This window comes from Azolla caroliniana, unplaced genomic scaffold (assembly GCF_043228905.1).
Source record: "Azolla caroliniana isolate FFs.n. ecotype wild unplaced genomic scaffold, voAzoCaro1.0.p SCAF_13, whole genome shotgun sequence".
Lineage (NCBI taxonomy): Eukaryota > Viridiplantae > Streptophyta > Polypodiopsida > Salviniales > Salviniaceae > Azolla > Azolla caroliniana.
Window position 1 is genome coordinate 10,786,573 of NW_028230448.1, and position 14,910 is coordinate 10,801,482.

Genomic DNA, 14,910 nt, shown 5'->3' on the forward strand with positions numbered 1-14,910 from the left:
CTGCATGGCACTTAACCACCTACGGCTATGGGTGTCATGCTTCGCTTCTTCAAAGCTCTCCGGCTCCCCCTCGTCGGTTAGCAGCACGTGCTCTGGTTCCGGAAATCTCCGAGGGGCCCTTCTCTCTCTTAGAGGATATCTTCGTTCCGGAGCTTCGGTAACCGGTTCTTCCGATTCTTCTTCATCCGAATCCATTTCGGGATCGGGGCCGGTTCCGGTATCATTTTCATCTTCTTCGGCCGGTTCTGTTTCTTCACCGTCTTCGGCCGGATCCTCGAGTGCTAACCGGTCTCTTGCCGGTCGGGACTGCTCCTTGTAGAGTTGATCCTCACCGGTCGACTTGGAGCTCTTCATCTTCTTCTCCGACTCCCAGTCGGCGAGTGTCTTGTCCTCCATGAAGATGATATCTCGACTCCTGAATATCTTCTTGTCGACCGGGTCCCATACTCGGTAGCCGAACTCGTCGTTGCCGTAACCGAGGAATATGCATGGACGGGTCTTTGGATCTAGCTTTCCTCTCCGGTCCTTTGCCACATGCACATATGCGAGACACCCGAACACCTTCAGATGCCGGTAGGACACTTCCCTACCGGTCCACACTCTCTGCGGCGTGTCTCCGTCCAAAGGTACTGAGGGTGATCTGTTAATCACGTATGTCGCCGTCGACATTGCCTCAGCCCAAAACCCCTTGGGTAATTTCGCATGCGCCAGCATACTCCGGACCCTCTCCATTATGGTCCGGTTCATCCTCTCGGCCAGCCCGTTCAGTTCCGGCGTCTTCGGCACTGTAAACTCGAGCCGGATTCCCTTCGAGCGACAGTACTCCTGGAACTGCCCCCGGTATTCCCCTCCGTTATCCGCTCGTATCGCTTTCAGCTCCTTGCCGGATTCTCTTTCCACTCTTGCGTGGAGTTCTTTGAAGACGGACAATACTTGGTCCTTTGTCTTCAACGGTGCCGTCCACAGCTTCCGGCTGTGGTCATCAATGAATGTCACGAAGTACTGGGCTCCGCCATGTGACTTCGTTTCTACTTGACACACGTCAGTATGCACCAGCTCCAATGGTGCAATACGTCTCGTCGGTGGCCTTGAGTGGAAGGAGGCCCGGTTTTGCTTACCGGCCAGGCAGTCGGTGCACTTCTCCAGGTGCACATGCTTCACTGGAATGAGGTTGTCATCTGCAAGCCTCTTCATCCCCTTCTCACTCATGTGGCACAGTCTCTTGTGCCACAGCTCACCGGCAGTGTCAGCTGCCACGTTCAGCTCCTCCGGACATAGCCGGGAATTCATCAGGTACAGTGTGTTGACTTTCCGGGCCCGAGCCACTATCAGACTCCCCTTGCTGAACTTCATGACACCGTTCCGGATGCTACCCGTGTAGCCTTCATCGTCTAGCCTCCCAGCCGAAATCAGGTTCAATCGAACCTCCGGAACGTGTCGAACATCCTTCAGCAGCATTTTGCATCCGGTTGATGTCATCAGCCACACGTCTCCTATGCCGGCAATCCGGCACGTACCTTCATTTCCCATCCGGACACAGCCATGCTCACCGGCTGTGTAGGATGAGAAGTATTTCTTCTCCGGGGTCAGGTGGAACGACGCTCCGGAATCGACCACCCAGGTCATCTCTTCTCCGGCAAGGTTCAGCTCCCTCTCTTCGGTAATGAGCATTATCTCTTCTTCACTTGCCGCGAGTGCCGTCGTTCCTTTCCGGTCCTGCCCTCGCCGATCCGGACCTCTCCGGCCCGTGGCTCCCCGGTATGCACCGTTTCTCTCCGGTGACTTCTTCGAATCGGTGTCGTCGGCTCCGTTGTCCTTTCGGTAATGCCGACAATTCTTCCGGAAGTGCCCCGGCTTCCCACAGTGGAAGCATGTGGGTCTTCCTCTTGACTGCGACCGGGTCCCCGACTTCTCCCGTCTTTGCGGACTCCGGTTCCATTGTCTTCCCCGATCCGATTCGGTAAGCAGCGCCTTCGTGTCGGAAGCCGGTTCTTTATCTCTCCGACGCGCTTCTTCGTTCAAAATACTTGTCTTTACCGTTTGTAAGGACAAGTTATCTTCGGTGCACGAGGTGCTGAGAGTCACCACCAAGTTCTCCCAGCTTTCCGGCAATGTACACATCAGGATGATGGCTTGCATTGCATCCTCCAACGGGAACTTAATCGCCGCAAGCTGGTTCACGAATCCCATGAACGTGCTTACGTGTTCCACCATACTCTCGCCGTCCCGGTACTTGAGATTCACTATCTTCCTCATCAGGGAGGTCCGGTTCAACGCATTCTTCCTCTCGTAGAGGCCCGACAGCTTCTTCCACATCTCGTATGCGTTGGTGTCGTTCGCCACGTGTTGTAGGACGCTTACATCGACATATTGTCAGATCGTTGCTACGGCTTTCCGGTTCAGGAGCTTCCACTCCGACTCAAGTACCCCTTTCGGTATTTCCGACCTGTCAATCGGTTCGTACAGGTCCCGAACAATCAGAAGATCCTCCATCTTGATCTTCCAGTCGGCGTAGTTCTGCGCATTCAGCACCATCATCCCCGGCTGCCCGCTGCTGCCGCCTTCCATTTTCTGCACTGCCGTCGCTCTGATACCAGTTTGTTGGGAATCACCGGTTTGATTCACCTTCTCCTCTCGGCCACAACCGAGTAATCGCGGATCAATGCAGCAGAAAATAGGAAATACAGAGATAGACGCGATACACAGGGATTAACGTGGAAAACCCTATACGGGAAAAACCACGGGAGTGCGAGACTCCAAACCAAACTATGCACAGAGAAATATACAATGGCGAGCTGCAAGGCGACGACCTTGAGCTCGCTGTCCTCGCCACAGGCGGCGGTATTACACAGAGGCGTCGACCTCTTCGTTTCTCTCTCTCTCTCTCTCTCTCGGCTGCTCTCACTCCGCTCTCTCCACTAGAACATAAAATGAGCAACCACAGAAACTGTTTGCCCTAAGTCATATTTATACACATATGACTTTCGGGCTATTTACAAATATAGCCTCAAGGGCTCTTGGCAAACATATTCACAAATATGTCCCCGCATCCGGATCTCTCTCCGGGTACATACATCATCCGGCTCCGTAGCCGGGGTCTTCGTCATCCGGTTCCGTAGCCGGGTCTTTGTCATCCGGCTCCGTAGCCGGGTCTTCATCATCCGGCTCCGTAGCCGGGTACTCTTCATCCGGCTTCATGCCGGGTACTATTCATCATCCGGTTCCGTAACCGCAACCGGGCTTGCCGTCATTTATCTCCGGGGACATCCCATCCGGAGGGACCGAAATCCCAACAGAGATGACGCCATCGAGGGCGAGAAGACTGAAGACGAGTTGGAGACAGCCAACACGGACGAGAGCGAAAACCGATCGGAGGTAGCCGAGTCGGTTCGGATGTTTGATTCAGATACGCTGAATCAACCGAGGCCCAAGCGGAAGAAAAGGTAGCAGGAGAAGCGTCAACACCGCAATAGCAGAAGAGCTGATAAGGGCCGCATGAGCAGACAAGCCGACCGGAAGGGTCGAAGCGCGCAGAGTCGAACAGGTCGAGGAGCGTGAGCGAGGCATGAAGCCTGGAGGAACCGGAGCTGTGAGCCCGAGGATCCCGAAGAGCCTCGAGTTGAGCTTGAGGGGGAGTGTTGAGAGACAAGCTCAACATTGGCCGGATCGGCTGAAGAAGCCGAGGACCGGATCGGTTGGGATCGATCGGTTAGGCCGAGTGTGTAAATCGGGAGGTCATTAGGAAAGATATTCCATGAGGAATATATTTGGGAGTTAGTGTAGGAGCTCTTAATGAGCATTGAAGTACTGTCAGTCCTTCTAGGACTTGTATAAAAGTGTTCATGGAACACACATATGTATAGAGTGTGGTGAATAGAGATTGTGTACTTCTGTTATATTTTTTGTGTCTTCTCTCTCACTCTCTCTGTCTCTCCCGCGTATATCGTGTAAGCTCAAGCTCTCCATTGAACCTGAGTTTCCTTCCTTCTGTTCAGTCTTCATACTTGCTTCCGCACGCTACTTTTTACAGATATGTTATGAAATATGATGGGTGGACAAACAATAGTTTGAGTGAATTTTATCCAATAACTTTACATTGGGAGTGTGGCAAGTTGATTAATATGCTTTAGTCTTTGTAGATGTCTTTCTAGGAGATGGTGTAGGAAAACTTGTGAAACTATCTTTATTCTCATGTCTAAAATCATTTGGTATCTCTTCACATATTCTATCCACAACATCTGATGGTGCTAGTGAAAATCTAGTTGCATCATAAGAATTAGCTAGGTTGTTGCTTAATCATCATGGACAAAACATTTTGCTATCATCACCGATGTTAAGGTTCATGGTTCATATATATCAACTTGGTGTAAAGTTTGCATATGAGGTTATGACTCTTAGTATCAAGTTAATGAAGACATTACATTCAATACACACAAGTTACATAATACATTAGTAGAGCTATTTTTTAAAAATATGCAAGTCTAGAATGGATAGTAAGAACTACCACATTTATATTATGTTACTAGATGGAATTCAGCTATAGTAATGTATCAACAATCCATAAAGTTAAGTGATGTCTTAAGTTGTACCATAAGTGACAAGGCTATTGCTCGTGAGTTTGTTGACCATTCACTTTGAGCAGAAGATTGGAATCATATACAAAATATGGAACAATAGTTACTTGTGCTTGCTATAATTTGTAATTTCATGAGTGGCTCAAAATACCCAACCCTCTCAATAGTAGCACTTGTATTTAAACATTTATTATCACGTTGTAATAATTATATATCTATGGATATGGACTCGCTCAAGTCACCCTTTGAGAGGATCACTCTTGACATTCAATAGGAAGCCAATAATCATCCTACCTCTTCTTTTGAGCTCATCTCCCATCTCCCATCTCCCATCCCCCACCAACCCCTCCTCCTTTCAACCTCTTCATTGAGTTTGAGTAACTCTCCTTTCCTTCAGCACCCCTAATGGTACCTTGTTGAGTGTACCTAGGAGTGTGCATTCATTAGGTTAGGGGACATGTTAAGAATCCATTAGAAATCTCATTGTCATATGAAATGGTCTAGGGATAAACCAAAACCTTTAGGAGATGTGGGAAAAATAGAGAGAGTGCACCTAACACTAAACTATAAACCTTCATTACTTGCCAATTGGAAAAGGAATACAATAGTACTATTGTTAAACACGGAAGATTTATAAAAGATGAAGCTATAAAATGCTTGTAGTGGTTTAGTCTCATTGTAATACCTAGAGCCAAAGATTACTCCTCTCTCTTTCTCCCTAATAACTTTCTTAACCTTAAGTTGTAAGACTAACTATTATATTTATCATAATCTTATAATAATTTATGCAAACTAATTATATCTTGATCATATTGGTGCTTTTTTGTTGATTTGTTCCTTTATTGAGTGCATTGAAACATGGTAAAGTCTCAAGATTACAGTTCATGTGAATGGAAACATGGCGAAGTCATGTGAGTGTGGTTAGTTTGAAGAGTAAGATTATAGTTGATTATAGTTCATTTAGTTTTTAGTTCATACATTCATAGCTCCAAACTAGTGATGATGCATTCCGTCACACCAACTTCAATATGGTTCTCAAGAAAAGAACCAAGAACACAAGTAAAAAGTAGTTTCCATAAGAACATTAAAAGACGCTATAGAAATCAAGCTTATTGATTCAATGGAATGTCTCCTCACCCTTGGAACTCTTATAATTGTCTTCGTACTTAAGGTAACTTACCCTTGCCTTTGTGAATCCAAACTATGGTCAGATCACATTGGGCAAAATTTTTCCTTTCCCATCTTATTTTTCATCGGGGTTGGGGCCAAATTCTCTCTTCATCAACTTTCTCTGGCGTCGTGTTCGTTAGAGCGCCCAACTTTATCTTTTCTTCAAATAGAACCTTGTAGTTCTAGCAAAACAACCTTCTACAAGGCCCCTCTTCTCTTCCATTGAATCCTACCAACCAGATGTCATTAGGACTCCTTTTGGCCTCCTACACTCTATCCTCCTAAAGCTTTCCCTTTGCACAAGGATAGATGGGTTCAAATAGACTTTATTAATGTTTTGGCCTCATTTATCCTTCCTTCAGAGTTGAATTCCCAATGATTCAGAGTAGTGGATCATTTGGACATTTCTCATTTTGCCTTTTTCCATGATACTTTTCATTTTGCGTTGGCATAAAGTTCATTTCAATAGGCCTCCTCCTATTGGATGAGTGTGCATTGTTCCCAATTAGCTACACAATATTTTGGGAGAGTGCTTCCTTGAAGTCCTCACAATCCGCACTCTTGTGATCGGTATAATCATGAACACGGTTCGTCAATCCATTACAATATGTTCATTGGCTCTCATTGCATAGGATATTTGGAGTTCATAAACAATTTTCATGAGTTCCTTTATCATCGTGCGTCCAACTAGCTCTTCCGCAATATTTCTCATTTGCTTGGTCCTGAATTTGGTCGTACTCTACTCTCCATCTCCTCCGCAACCTTCACCTTGTAAGGTCTTCTTTGACTTGAGGAGGTCTCGGTTTCCCACTGCCCTCGTTTGTCAAAGCGACTGCATGCTCTCTTGGCCACAAGTTTGTTATGAAATGAGCCCTTCCTCATTTTTAAGGAAGCCTAGGTCTCTCCTATCTTTAGCATCCACCACCGTGAGGAACAACAATACTTTAGTTGAGTTAAAGGATCTTTAGGGTGTCTCTCTTTCTCCTCTCTCCCTTCCCTCCAATTAGTCCACACGCCCTTCCTCATATTCCCGCCCTTTCTCTAAGAGAAAAGAAAAAGGGAAAGGAAAAAAATAAAACATAAGGCCCCTCCCCCCTTTTTTTATGTGGGTTTGAAGTTTCCTCAAAAGTAATTTCAATCTTACAACTACTTTTGAGGAATTGTTGATGGATGGAGTTAGTGTTGCCTCAATGTTTCAAGTCTGATGGCTAGATGTGTGGGTTCATCTATGACGTTGATCTTTTGTAAAACAAGATAAACAATGAAGTGGATATATAATAATATGAGTATACCTTAGTGGTAAAGACTATAGTTGTAACAAAGAATAAGGATAAGAGTTTGAATCCCTCGCGAAATTCTGGTTCATACTATTATGACCAACTTGATAATGATAATACACCACATGTAAGATGTGTGTGCTACTCCTAGAGTTATCCTCAACATATTGATAATAGTATGCATGCAAATTGTGATACATAATATCAAGTGATTAATATGCTAGATTTGTAGCGAAAATTACATAGATTATGATCATTACATGTGCTAACACACAAGTTTTTTGGTTTTAAGCTTATTTTCTCAACATATATGGAGTCAACAATGAAAGCCTCATCTTGAAAAATCATTCCTTGATACAATGGATATGTTTTGGAATCACTTTTGCTTCTCTTCATATTTCTTACTAATTTCTTCTCCATTTGAATAAAATTTGTTGCTTGCAAACTTCACCTCTTTACAACATTCTTGGGCAAATTTTAATGATAGCATTACTAAGCCAATTAAACATTTGGTAATGTCCAAAGGTTTCAACAAGGTGAAAAAAGTCTTGAAATCATGGACTTCCAAACACATAAGACAGAAGTTCTGAACCAAGGAAGGGTCAAGGTTGAATAATGAAGTAATAATGGCAAGAGCTATGCATGGAAGTGACATAATTCAATCATTTCCTCATCTTCTTTGACCCCATCCAAGTGGGAAAAAGAGAAGCCAATTTAACAAAGTTATCAAGGGATCTTGCATTGGCTTGATTGTTATTGTACGTGTCTTTTGATACCTCAAAGACACCACAATCAAAGCACATGACATCGCCATGTATGAAATGGGCGAGCATAAATATTCCCCACTAATGAGAATGAGAACATAGATTCAAACATTGATGGAAGGAGGCACATGACTTGATGGATGGTATTGTCCAATTCTATTGATGCTTAATCATGATTTATTCTTCATGGACTACTACATTGGATGGTGTACAAGACATATGTAAAGCCATTGATGATCGCCATTATTAACAATGACTCATCCATATATTTTTGACATACATATTAATATATTTTTGACTCATCCATTTATTTTTGACATATTCTCAATAGTCTATGTTCCCAATGTCTTTTAGGTAGTTTACAAATTTTAAGATAGATTTGAGGTTGAAGTTATTATGCATCAACAAAGAAACATCACAATTTAAATACCAAGATAATCAAATATCTAATGACCTCAACGGTTTCCATTAAGGGAAAGCTCCTAAAACTCCATGTCCAAACTATATGCTTTCTATAATAAAATCAAGACCCTCAAGACTAGCGGCTGAAATTCTTTTGATTCCAATCAAACATATAAAATTCTCAAAAATGTTGGCTTTAACACTTCTTTTAAATATTTTAAAATATATGAGGACCATGTTTTTGTAATTTTCCATATTATAGATTTCACGATATGAAATTGATGCCAAGAAAACATGGGTTTTCTAGAGTGAAAAATGAATGGGTTTTTCATTATACAAGTATATGAATTGAGCTTACACAATGTGTTATGCCCTAGGCACCCTTGACACATCCAGATGAGTTACATAATACAAGGAACCCCAAAGGAGTGTTCTTTTAGTTCTCCTTAAGCACTAATCTTCTTCAAGTACATTAGAATTTTCCCCCAAATGACATCAGCTTTTTTACGTAAGTTTTCTTTAAACCATCATAAAAAACATTATTGCATGACAAGGTGTATCTAGAGTTATGGGGCCATGTATGGAATCATTTCAGAAACCTATACATTTGATTGATGGCTATTCTCAATTTGATTTTTTCTTTTTTCTTTTTCCATTGAACCATATTGCTCATACTTTGATGAAGATAACAAACTATTGAGGTTGTGTGTGTGTGTGTGTGTGTGTGTGTGTGTGTGTTTGCAACTTGCAAGAGGGAGTGTGTTTTAGTTTGCTTAGAGTTAGATTTAAAATGGTTGATGTGAAGAGCTCCTTTTGAAAATCCCATATTAACTGATGGAGCACTATATTTTATTCACACAAAAGTTACATTGATTCTGATTGTAAACAATCTTCACATAGATAATACCGTAGTGGCATCATGATGTTCTGCACGGACAAACATGCAGAATATATTAGTTCATTGGGCTTTGACAAACAAAAATCTTGTCCTTGCACTTTGCTCCTAGCGCATTGATATGAATAATGCTAGCCCATAATGATATGAAAGCAAAAGAAAAAGCTTACCTCCAGATGCAACGAGCTTCTCGACACAAGCCACAATGTGCTTCCCATATGTGTACTTCTTTAGGGAGTGTAGATGAACCCGAATACAAGAAAGTAGCACCTCCCGCTGTTGATCATCACATATTTCCAAAACCTTTTGAACTACATAATTTGCGTACTGATCTTTCATCATAACCTGTATGTAAGAGGGTTTTTTTCAGTTCTTCATGCATACATACATACCTTATTTTGTAAGGCTTCTTTAAATACCCATGCAGTAAATATTAGAAAAAGAGTGTGGTCTCTTCTATTTGTTTCATATAAGTAGCAAACATAGAGAAATTTCATTAAGGATCATGGACAAGTTGTCCGGACTGTTGGTGATTTCTGTTATTCCAGAGTACCACATACATAGATACATCTTTCTTTCTAATAGTTTATACTACTTATAATACATACTTACATTTAATACCATCCCAAGCAAGCCAAATATGACTCATGAATGATGTGATCCAGACAAAAATGCAATGACAGTCATCTCTCTCCCCTCTACAGGAATGAGATCGACATCACCGATAGCCACACGTATGTTTATCGGCCTTGGAAATCCAACTATGACCCAAGGGACATAAAAGCCACACAATGATTAGCTAGGTCTCCCATCTAGAGAAAAGGGGTTTGAGATCTTGGTTAGCTCATTGGATATCAGCTTGTGGCAATAATTTTGCATATGACCTCACATATGGCACTTTCACAAGATGCTCAGTCCTCATTTGGGTTATGAACTTATGAGCAAGGACATATTATATGTTCACTTAGGTTATATGAACTGATCAACAAGTTCATATCGTGCTCGGAATGCCATTCTAAGGGTCATTCTTATGAGTTTATGCAACCTACCTGCAAGTGTTCATTCTGATCTGTCTGTCCAAGTATGTCTGTGATCAAAATCTGGCGCTCCTCCAGACACCCAAATTTCAAACATTTCTCAACAACATTTGAAGCGAACTTGTGCTGGCTCATTCGGACTATTTGGCCGACCATTTTTCCTATTATCTCACTTCTTTCCTCTGGTTTGCCATGCTCCACGATGTGCTATGCATAATTGTATCAAAAAGGTGAAAATTAATTGCATACCACATCAAATTTAGATTCAAAGTCAAACTTAAATTAAATTTACATTCATCCATATACCTGAACAACATAATTACCATACTTGTCCTCTGCTAAACTACTGAAAGCTTCTAAGATTTCTTGCATAATAGCACCTTTTTGCTCATCTGTGCAACGCTCCAAAACCCGCTGCATTAAAGAGACATATGTATTATAATAAGAGAGTTTTTTACACCCAGTTATTCAGTGGAAAACACCTGAAAACAACCTGAATGACTCGGCAACCATATAGATGGGTAGAAAGCCTAACTGCTTGCCCATGGAAAGCTGATAGTATAAATTTGGTGTGCTCCGGAGGAACACATTCTATGCATTTCTGGATAACATGATTTCCATTTTGGTTTTCTACACATTGCATGACATGCCCATCTAGTTCAGAAATAAGCCTACATTGATGTTCTGCGTCAACAGCTTCTAATGCCTGGATATCAAATATATTTATAGCATAAGCACAATCTTAGGAGGAAAACGAAAAGGAACTTACCATGATAACGATGTATAATAAACATGATACAGAGTACCTTTTGTATCACTCGGCAACCATACATGTCAAGACTTAGGTTCAGGACATGGCCTGCAATCTGCTGTAGAAGTTCCATCTTCTGTCTGAAGCTTCCGCATTCAAAGAGCTGCCACATAAAGTTAGTAAAGTTTTAACTCCATAAATTCCAGGTACATATTTAAGGCTGCAGAATTGGCTTAAAAATAAACTTCACCTAGCAAGACAATCGAGTTTCATATCCATAAACTAATGGAACCATCTAATTGCATTGAATGCAACTAGAACCATGCTAGTAATTAATACATATGAAGGTTCATTTCTAGGAGCTACAATGGAATAGTTAGAAATTTGACCAAAAAAGCTACACCATTGACGTAGACAAGGTAAACTCATAGAATTTCTCTCTTTCTCTAGCAATGTGTGAAAGGAATCGGGTCAATTTCCATGACCCTGGTCAAGGTAGTAGAAATCAACATGACTGAATCCTCTTATCTTTGTAATACAACCCTGGTCCAGAGATATGAACGCAATTTGTCTTCTAAAAGGGGGCCATTTTTTACTATCTACACAAGTGCAAAGAGTTATTCTATGAGTTCTTGAACAATACCTATACAAATAATGTTTGATGCACAATGTAATATGCAAGGAGCAAGCAGGCCTTCAAAAACATGAACAGGGCAGAAAAAATACTGGGAACAGAAACATGAACGATCACCTTTTGAATGACATAGTTCCCGAAAACATCTTTCATGAGAATGAGAGAATGTGGTAGGACTTCCTGAATCACCATTGCCTTCTCCTCCAATGATACAGTCTCCAACTTCTGCTGAATAAATCTACTGCCATGCTGATTGCAGCTGTAAAAAATAGAGCAAAAATTAAAATCATTTGGCAATGGTTTCTCTCAATTAATTAGAATGGGACACAAATGATCCCCCCCAGAAAACAATCACCTGAACTCCACCATATGGCCAGCAATGTCAGCAAGTTCGAATTTTCGGGCCTTATTGTTTTTCAGTTCTTCCAGCAAAGATGATACCCTCAGTGTTTCTCCAGAATCACTTGTTTGGCCCACATAATGGTTGCCAGCTATGCTTTGTCCAAACCCTGAAGGAATGTGGAAAATGGGATGTCTAAAAGAAAATGCATTGGCTACCATTGGAAGGCCAGGAATCACAGGGCTTGCAATTGATGAATTTCCATAAGGAATCAGAAATCCAATGTTTGGGCTGGCATAGTAAGCTGAAGCGGAAGAGGGGCTCTTGTACCCCACCTGAGCACCATAATGTAAAGAACCTATGTATTCTTTATGTGTCTCAACTGGATTTCCTCCTCTGCCATCACCTCGATTCAACGCATTCCGCGCATCATTGGCAGAATACCACTGCAGATAAGACATCGGGTTTTGAACAGAATATAAGGGAAGCCCCTCTAGAGTTGATGGGTGTTGTGCGTGTAGATCCATCCTATTAGTGGATTCAGACGCTGGTGTTCTTGTATTCATGTTGGTGGTTACAGTTGAATTATATGATGGATAATTGGCAATTACTGGTGTCATTGTAGGATTTACTGCATAAGCTCCAAGTGCATACTGTTGTGGGGTATATCCATGATAAGTTTGATAATAAGGATTTGCTGCCATGTAGGGCATTGTGGCAGCAGCATATATGTTATTATTTGTAACTCCATGCTGCACATTTGCAGCAGAGTTTGAAGTTCTACCTCTAGTTTGCACCTGATTAGTTGATTCTGGTGGCTGATAAAGATTATGTGGTTGAGTTTGAGTTTCAACACCTGAAAGGCTCATACTCCACAGACGAGTTAACAATTCTGCATTTGGCATTAGTGAACGAGAACCTATGGTAGCATTGCCTGATAAGGATGTATTTATCTCTGTTGTATTAGCATTATCGTTAACAATTGGTCCATCCAATGCATTTGCTCCAACGCCTCCTTGTTCATTAGCCACTTGGCTTGAAGCCTGCATCTGCTTAAAAATAGGGGATAGTGTTCTTGGGAAATCTAACTGTCAAAAGCAGTGCATTCAAATCCACTTTCCAATAGTAACCAATGGCATAACCACAAAAAGTCTCAGACATTTTCCTACTATTATTCCCATATTACAGATTAAGAGCTAATATTATGTGCTTCTATAGGCAGGGCAGCGCATATGCTCTTTTCCAGATGAAACTTAGATATAATGTTGAGCACTGTCGGGAAACGTGGAGAGAACTGGACTATTTTCGATATGTGAAAATGACTCAAATTTCTTGAGACATTAACCTAGGCAAAAAGCACATATAAGAGAAATAAAAAAATCTCTACAAACTTAAAAGTAACTCGAAGACTGAAACTGCAGAAGGGCACAGATCAAACACAATTGAACATTGCTTGGTCATTAGAAGAATATGAACAAAGATGCCTGAATAATGTCTACAAAGCTCTTGGGTTCGTTAACAGTTGATAAACCATCAGCAAAAACCAGTGAGGATTTTTCATCCTCTAACTCAGGCTCCTATGTATGGGTTGAGGCATTGATTGTGACAAGAAGGACCGGCTACTGGTATCGTCAAAAGAATTGAGATTTCTCTTATACTCCCTACCAGTAATAATATTGACAGAAGTCTTGGAAACCAAGTTAACATGAGGCTAACAATAGTCTCAATATGCCGGACTGGATCGTAGTTCCTGATCTGATTCTTTCATATAATGAGGACCAGTATACACTGAGCTTTCAAGGTGCTTTTGAGACTAAACCACCATTAAAGTCAATGATCCTTCAACACTTGGCGGTGCACTTCCAACATGGTGAAGATTTATATTCACCATGTTAAGAATGTTACCTATCTTGTTACGCTTCAATAATACATCCAACTATTGAGTCAAACTCTAATTTGAAGAACCACGAGAATTTAGCCCGCATCACAATGCTTGTCTAGCATTATCATTGACCCCTATCACTTCTCTCATACTGCTATTGGCAATGGTCGTTATTGGACCCTCTGTTGGCATTCTATGTTCAAGACATATATGAATACACAACAAATTGCATGCCAGGATTAGATCAATGTGTACCTATCTACTTTTCAGCCGCATATACAAGCAAAACCCTACTCTCAGGAACATTCAAGCATATATATGCATGTATATTGGTGTTGGAAGACATGCGCGTTCAAATCAGTCGCATAAACAAAACAATCCTCTTCTCAGGCATATTCACATGCACACACATGCACATGCACATGTGTTGTAATTCACACATCACATGCATATATAAATACATACATACATAAACACACAAAAACAAACAAACAAACATATACATGCATGCATGGTTATTGGAAGATTTAACTGTATAAAGGTTCCAAGAAATTACTTCCAGAGTCTCACCTGGAACAATGCTGATAGCAACGTTGAATACAAATCACCAATTCTTCATTCACCGGTTGCACATCCTACCATACCCAACTATAGAGGCTAGACTAATTGGAAACAAACCACAAAAGGGAGCATGGTTAGGACCTGGGAAGAAACATGATCGCTGGTGTATACATAAGTCTTTGTGAGGGAACGGGATGAAATAGAATACTGGCTCCTTGATCCTCTGAAACTTCTCTGTCTCTGTCTCTGTCTCTGCCTCTGTGTAATATGTCTTTGACATGGAGGGATGTGGAAGAAGTCTTGGGGAGATGGTAAGAAGCCTCTTTTTCGTCTTTCTCCTCCTGCTTTTCTGTTTCTTCGTCTGTCTGGTGGCCCATTCTTCTACCTGTCATCGCTCCAAGAGCGCAGAACAAAATGCCTTCGCAAGAAGTCAACCAGAGCAGCAGATTCTCTCTCTCTCTCTCTCTCTCTCTCTCTCTCTCTCTCTCTCTCTCTCTCTCTCTCTCTCTCTCTCATACATTTGTTTAATTACATATGGTGCCCCTCAACATTTTTCTTTATCTCTTTATTTGCCCCTAGTCAACCCCCCCAACACACACACACACAAAAAAAAAAATTAAAAC

General features: G+C 41.7%; 1 protein-coding gene across 4 annotated transcripts; it reads right to left on the bottom strand.

Annotated features, from left to right (window-relative positions):
• Nucleotides 1-8,230: 8,230 nt before the first annotated feature.
• Nucleotides 8,231-14,695, bottom strand: LOC147856094 (pumilio homolog 1-like). 4 transcript variants are annotated; one of them, XM_087329302.1, is made up of 10 exons: nucleotides 14,429-14,695; nucleotides 14,297-14,361; nucleotides 11,860-12,896; nucleotides 11,622-11,763; nucleotides 10,926-11,033; nucleotides 10,613-10,825; nucleotides 10,426-10,533; nucleotides 10,132-10,326; nucleotides 9,253-9,427; nucleotides 8,231-9,114 (listed from the first exon to the last, which is right to left on the bottom strand). In XM_087329302.1, exons 3-10 carry the CDS (start codon nucleotides 12,891-12,893, stop codon nucleotides 9,080-9,082), a joined length of 2,010 nt encoding a protein of 669 aa, XP_087185428.1. In that variant the 5' UTR covers nucleotides 12,894-12,896; nucleotides 14,297-14,361; nucleotides 14,429-14,695; the 3' UTR covers nucleotides 8,231-9,079. The 4 variants fall into 4 exon arrangements, with proteins under 4 accessions (XP_087185428.1, XP_087185427.1, XP_087185426.1 ...); XM_087329301.1 differs by having other exon boundaries at nucleotides 11,860-12,893; nucleotides 14,429-14,694; XM_087329300.1 differs by lacking the exon at nucleotides 14,429-14,695 and having other exon boundaries at nucleotides 11,860-12,893; nucleotides 14,297-14,396.
• Nucleotides 14,696-14,910: the final 215 nt, after the last annotated feature.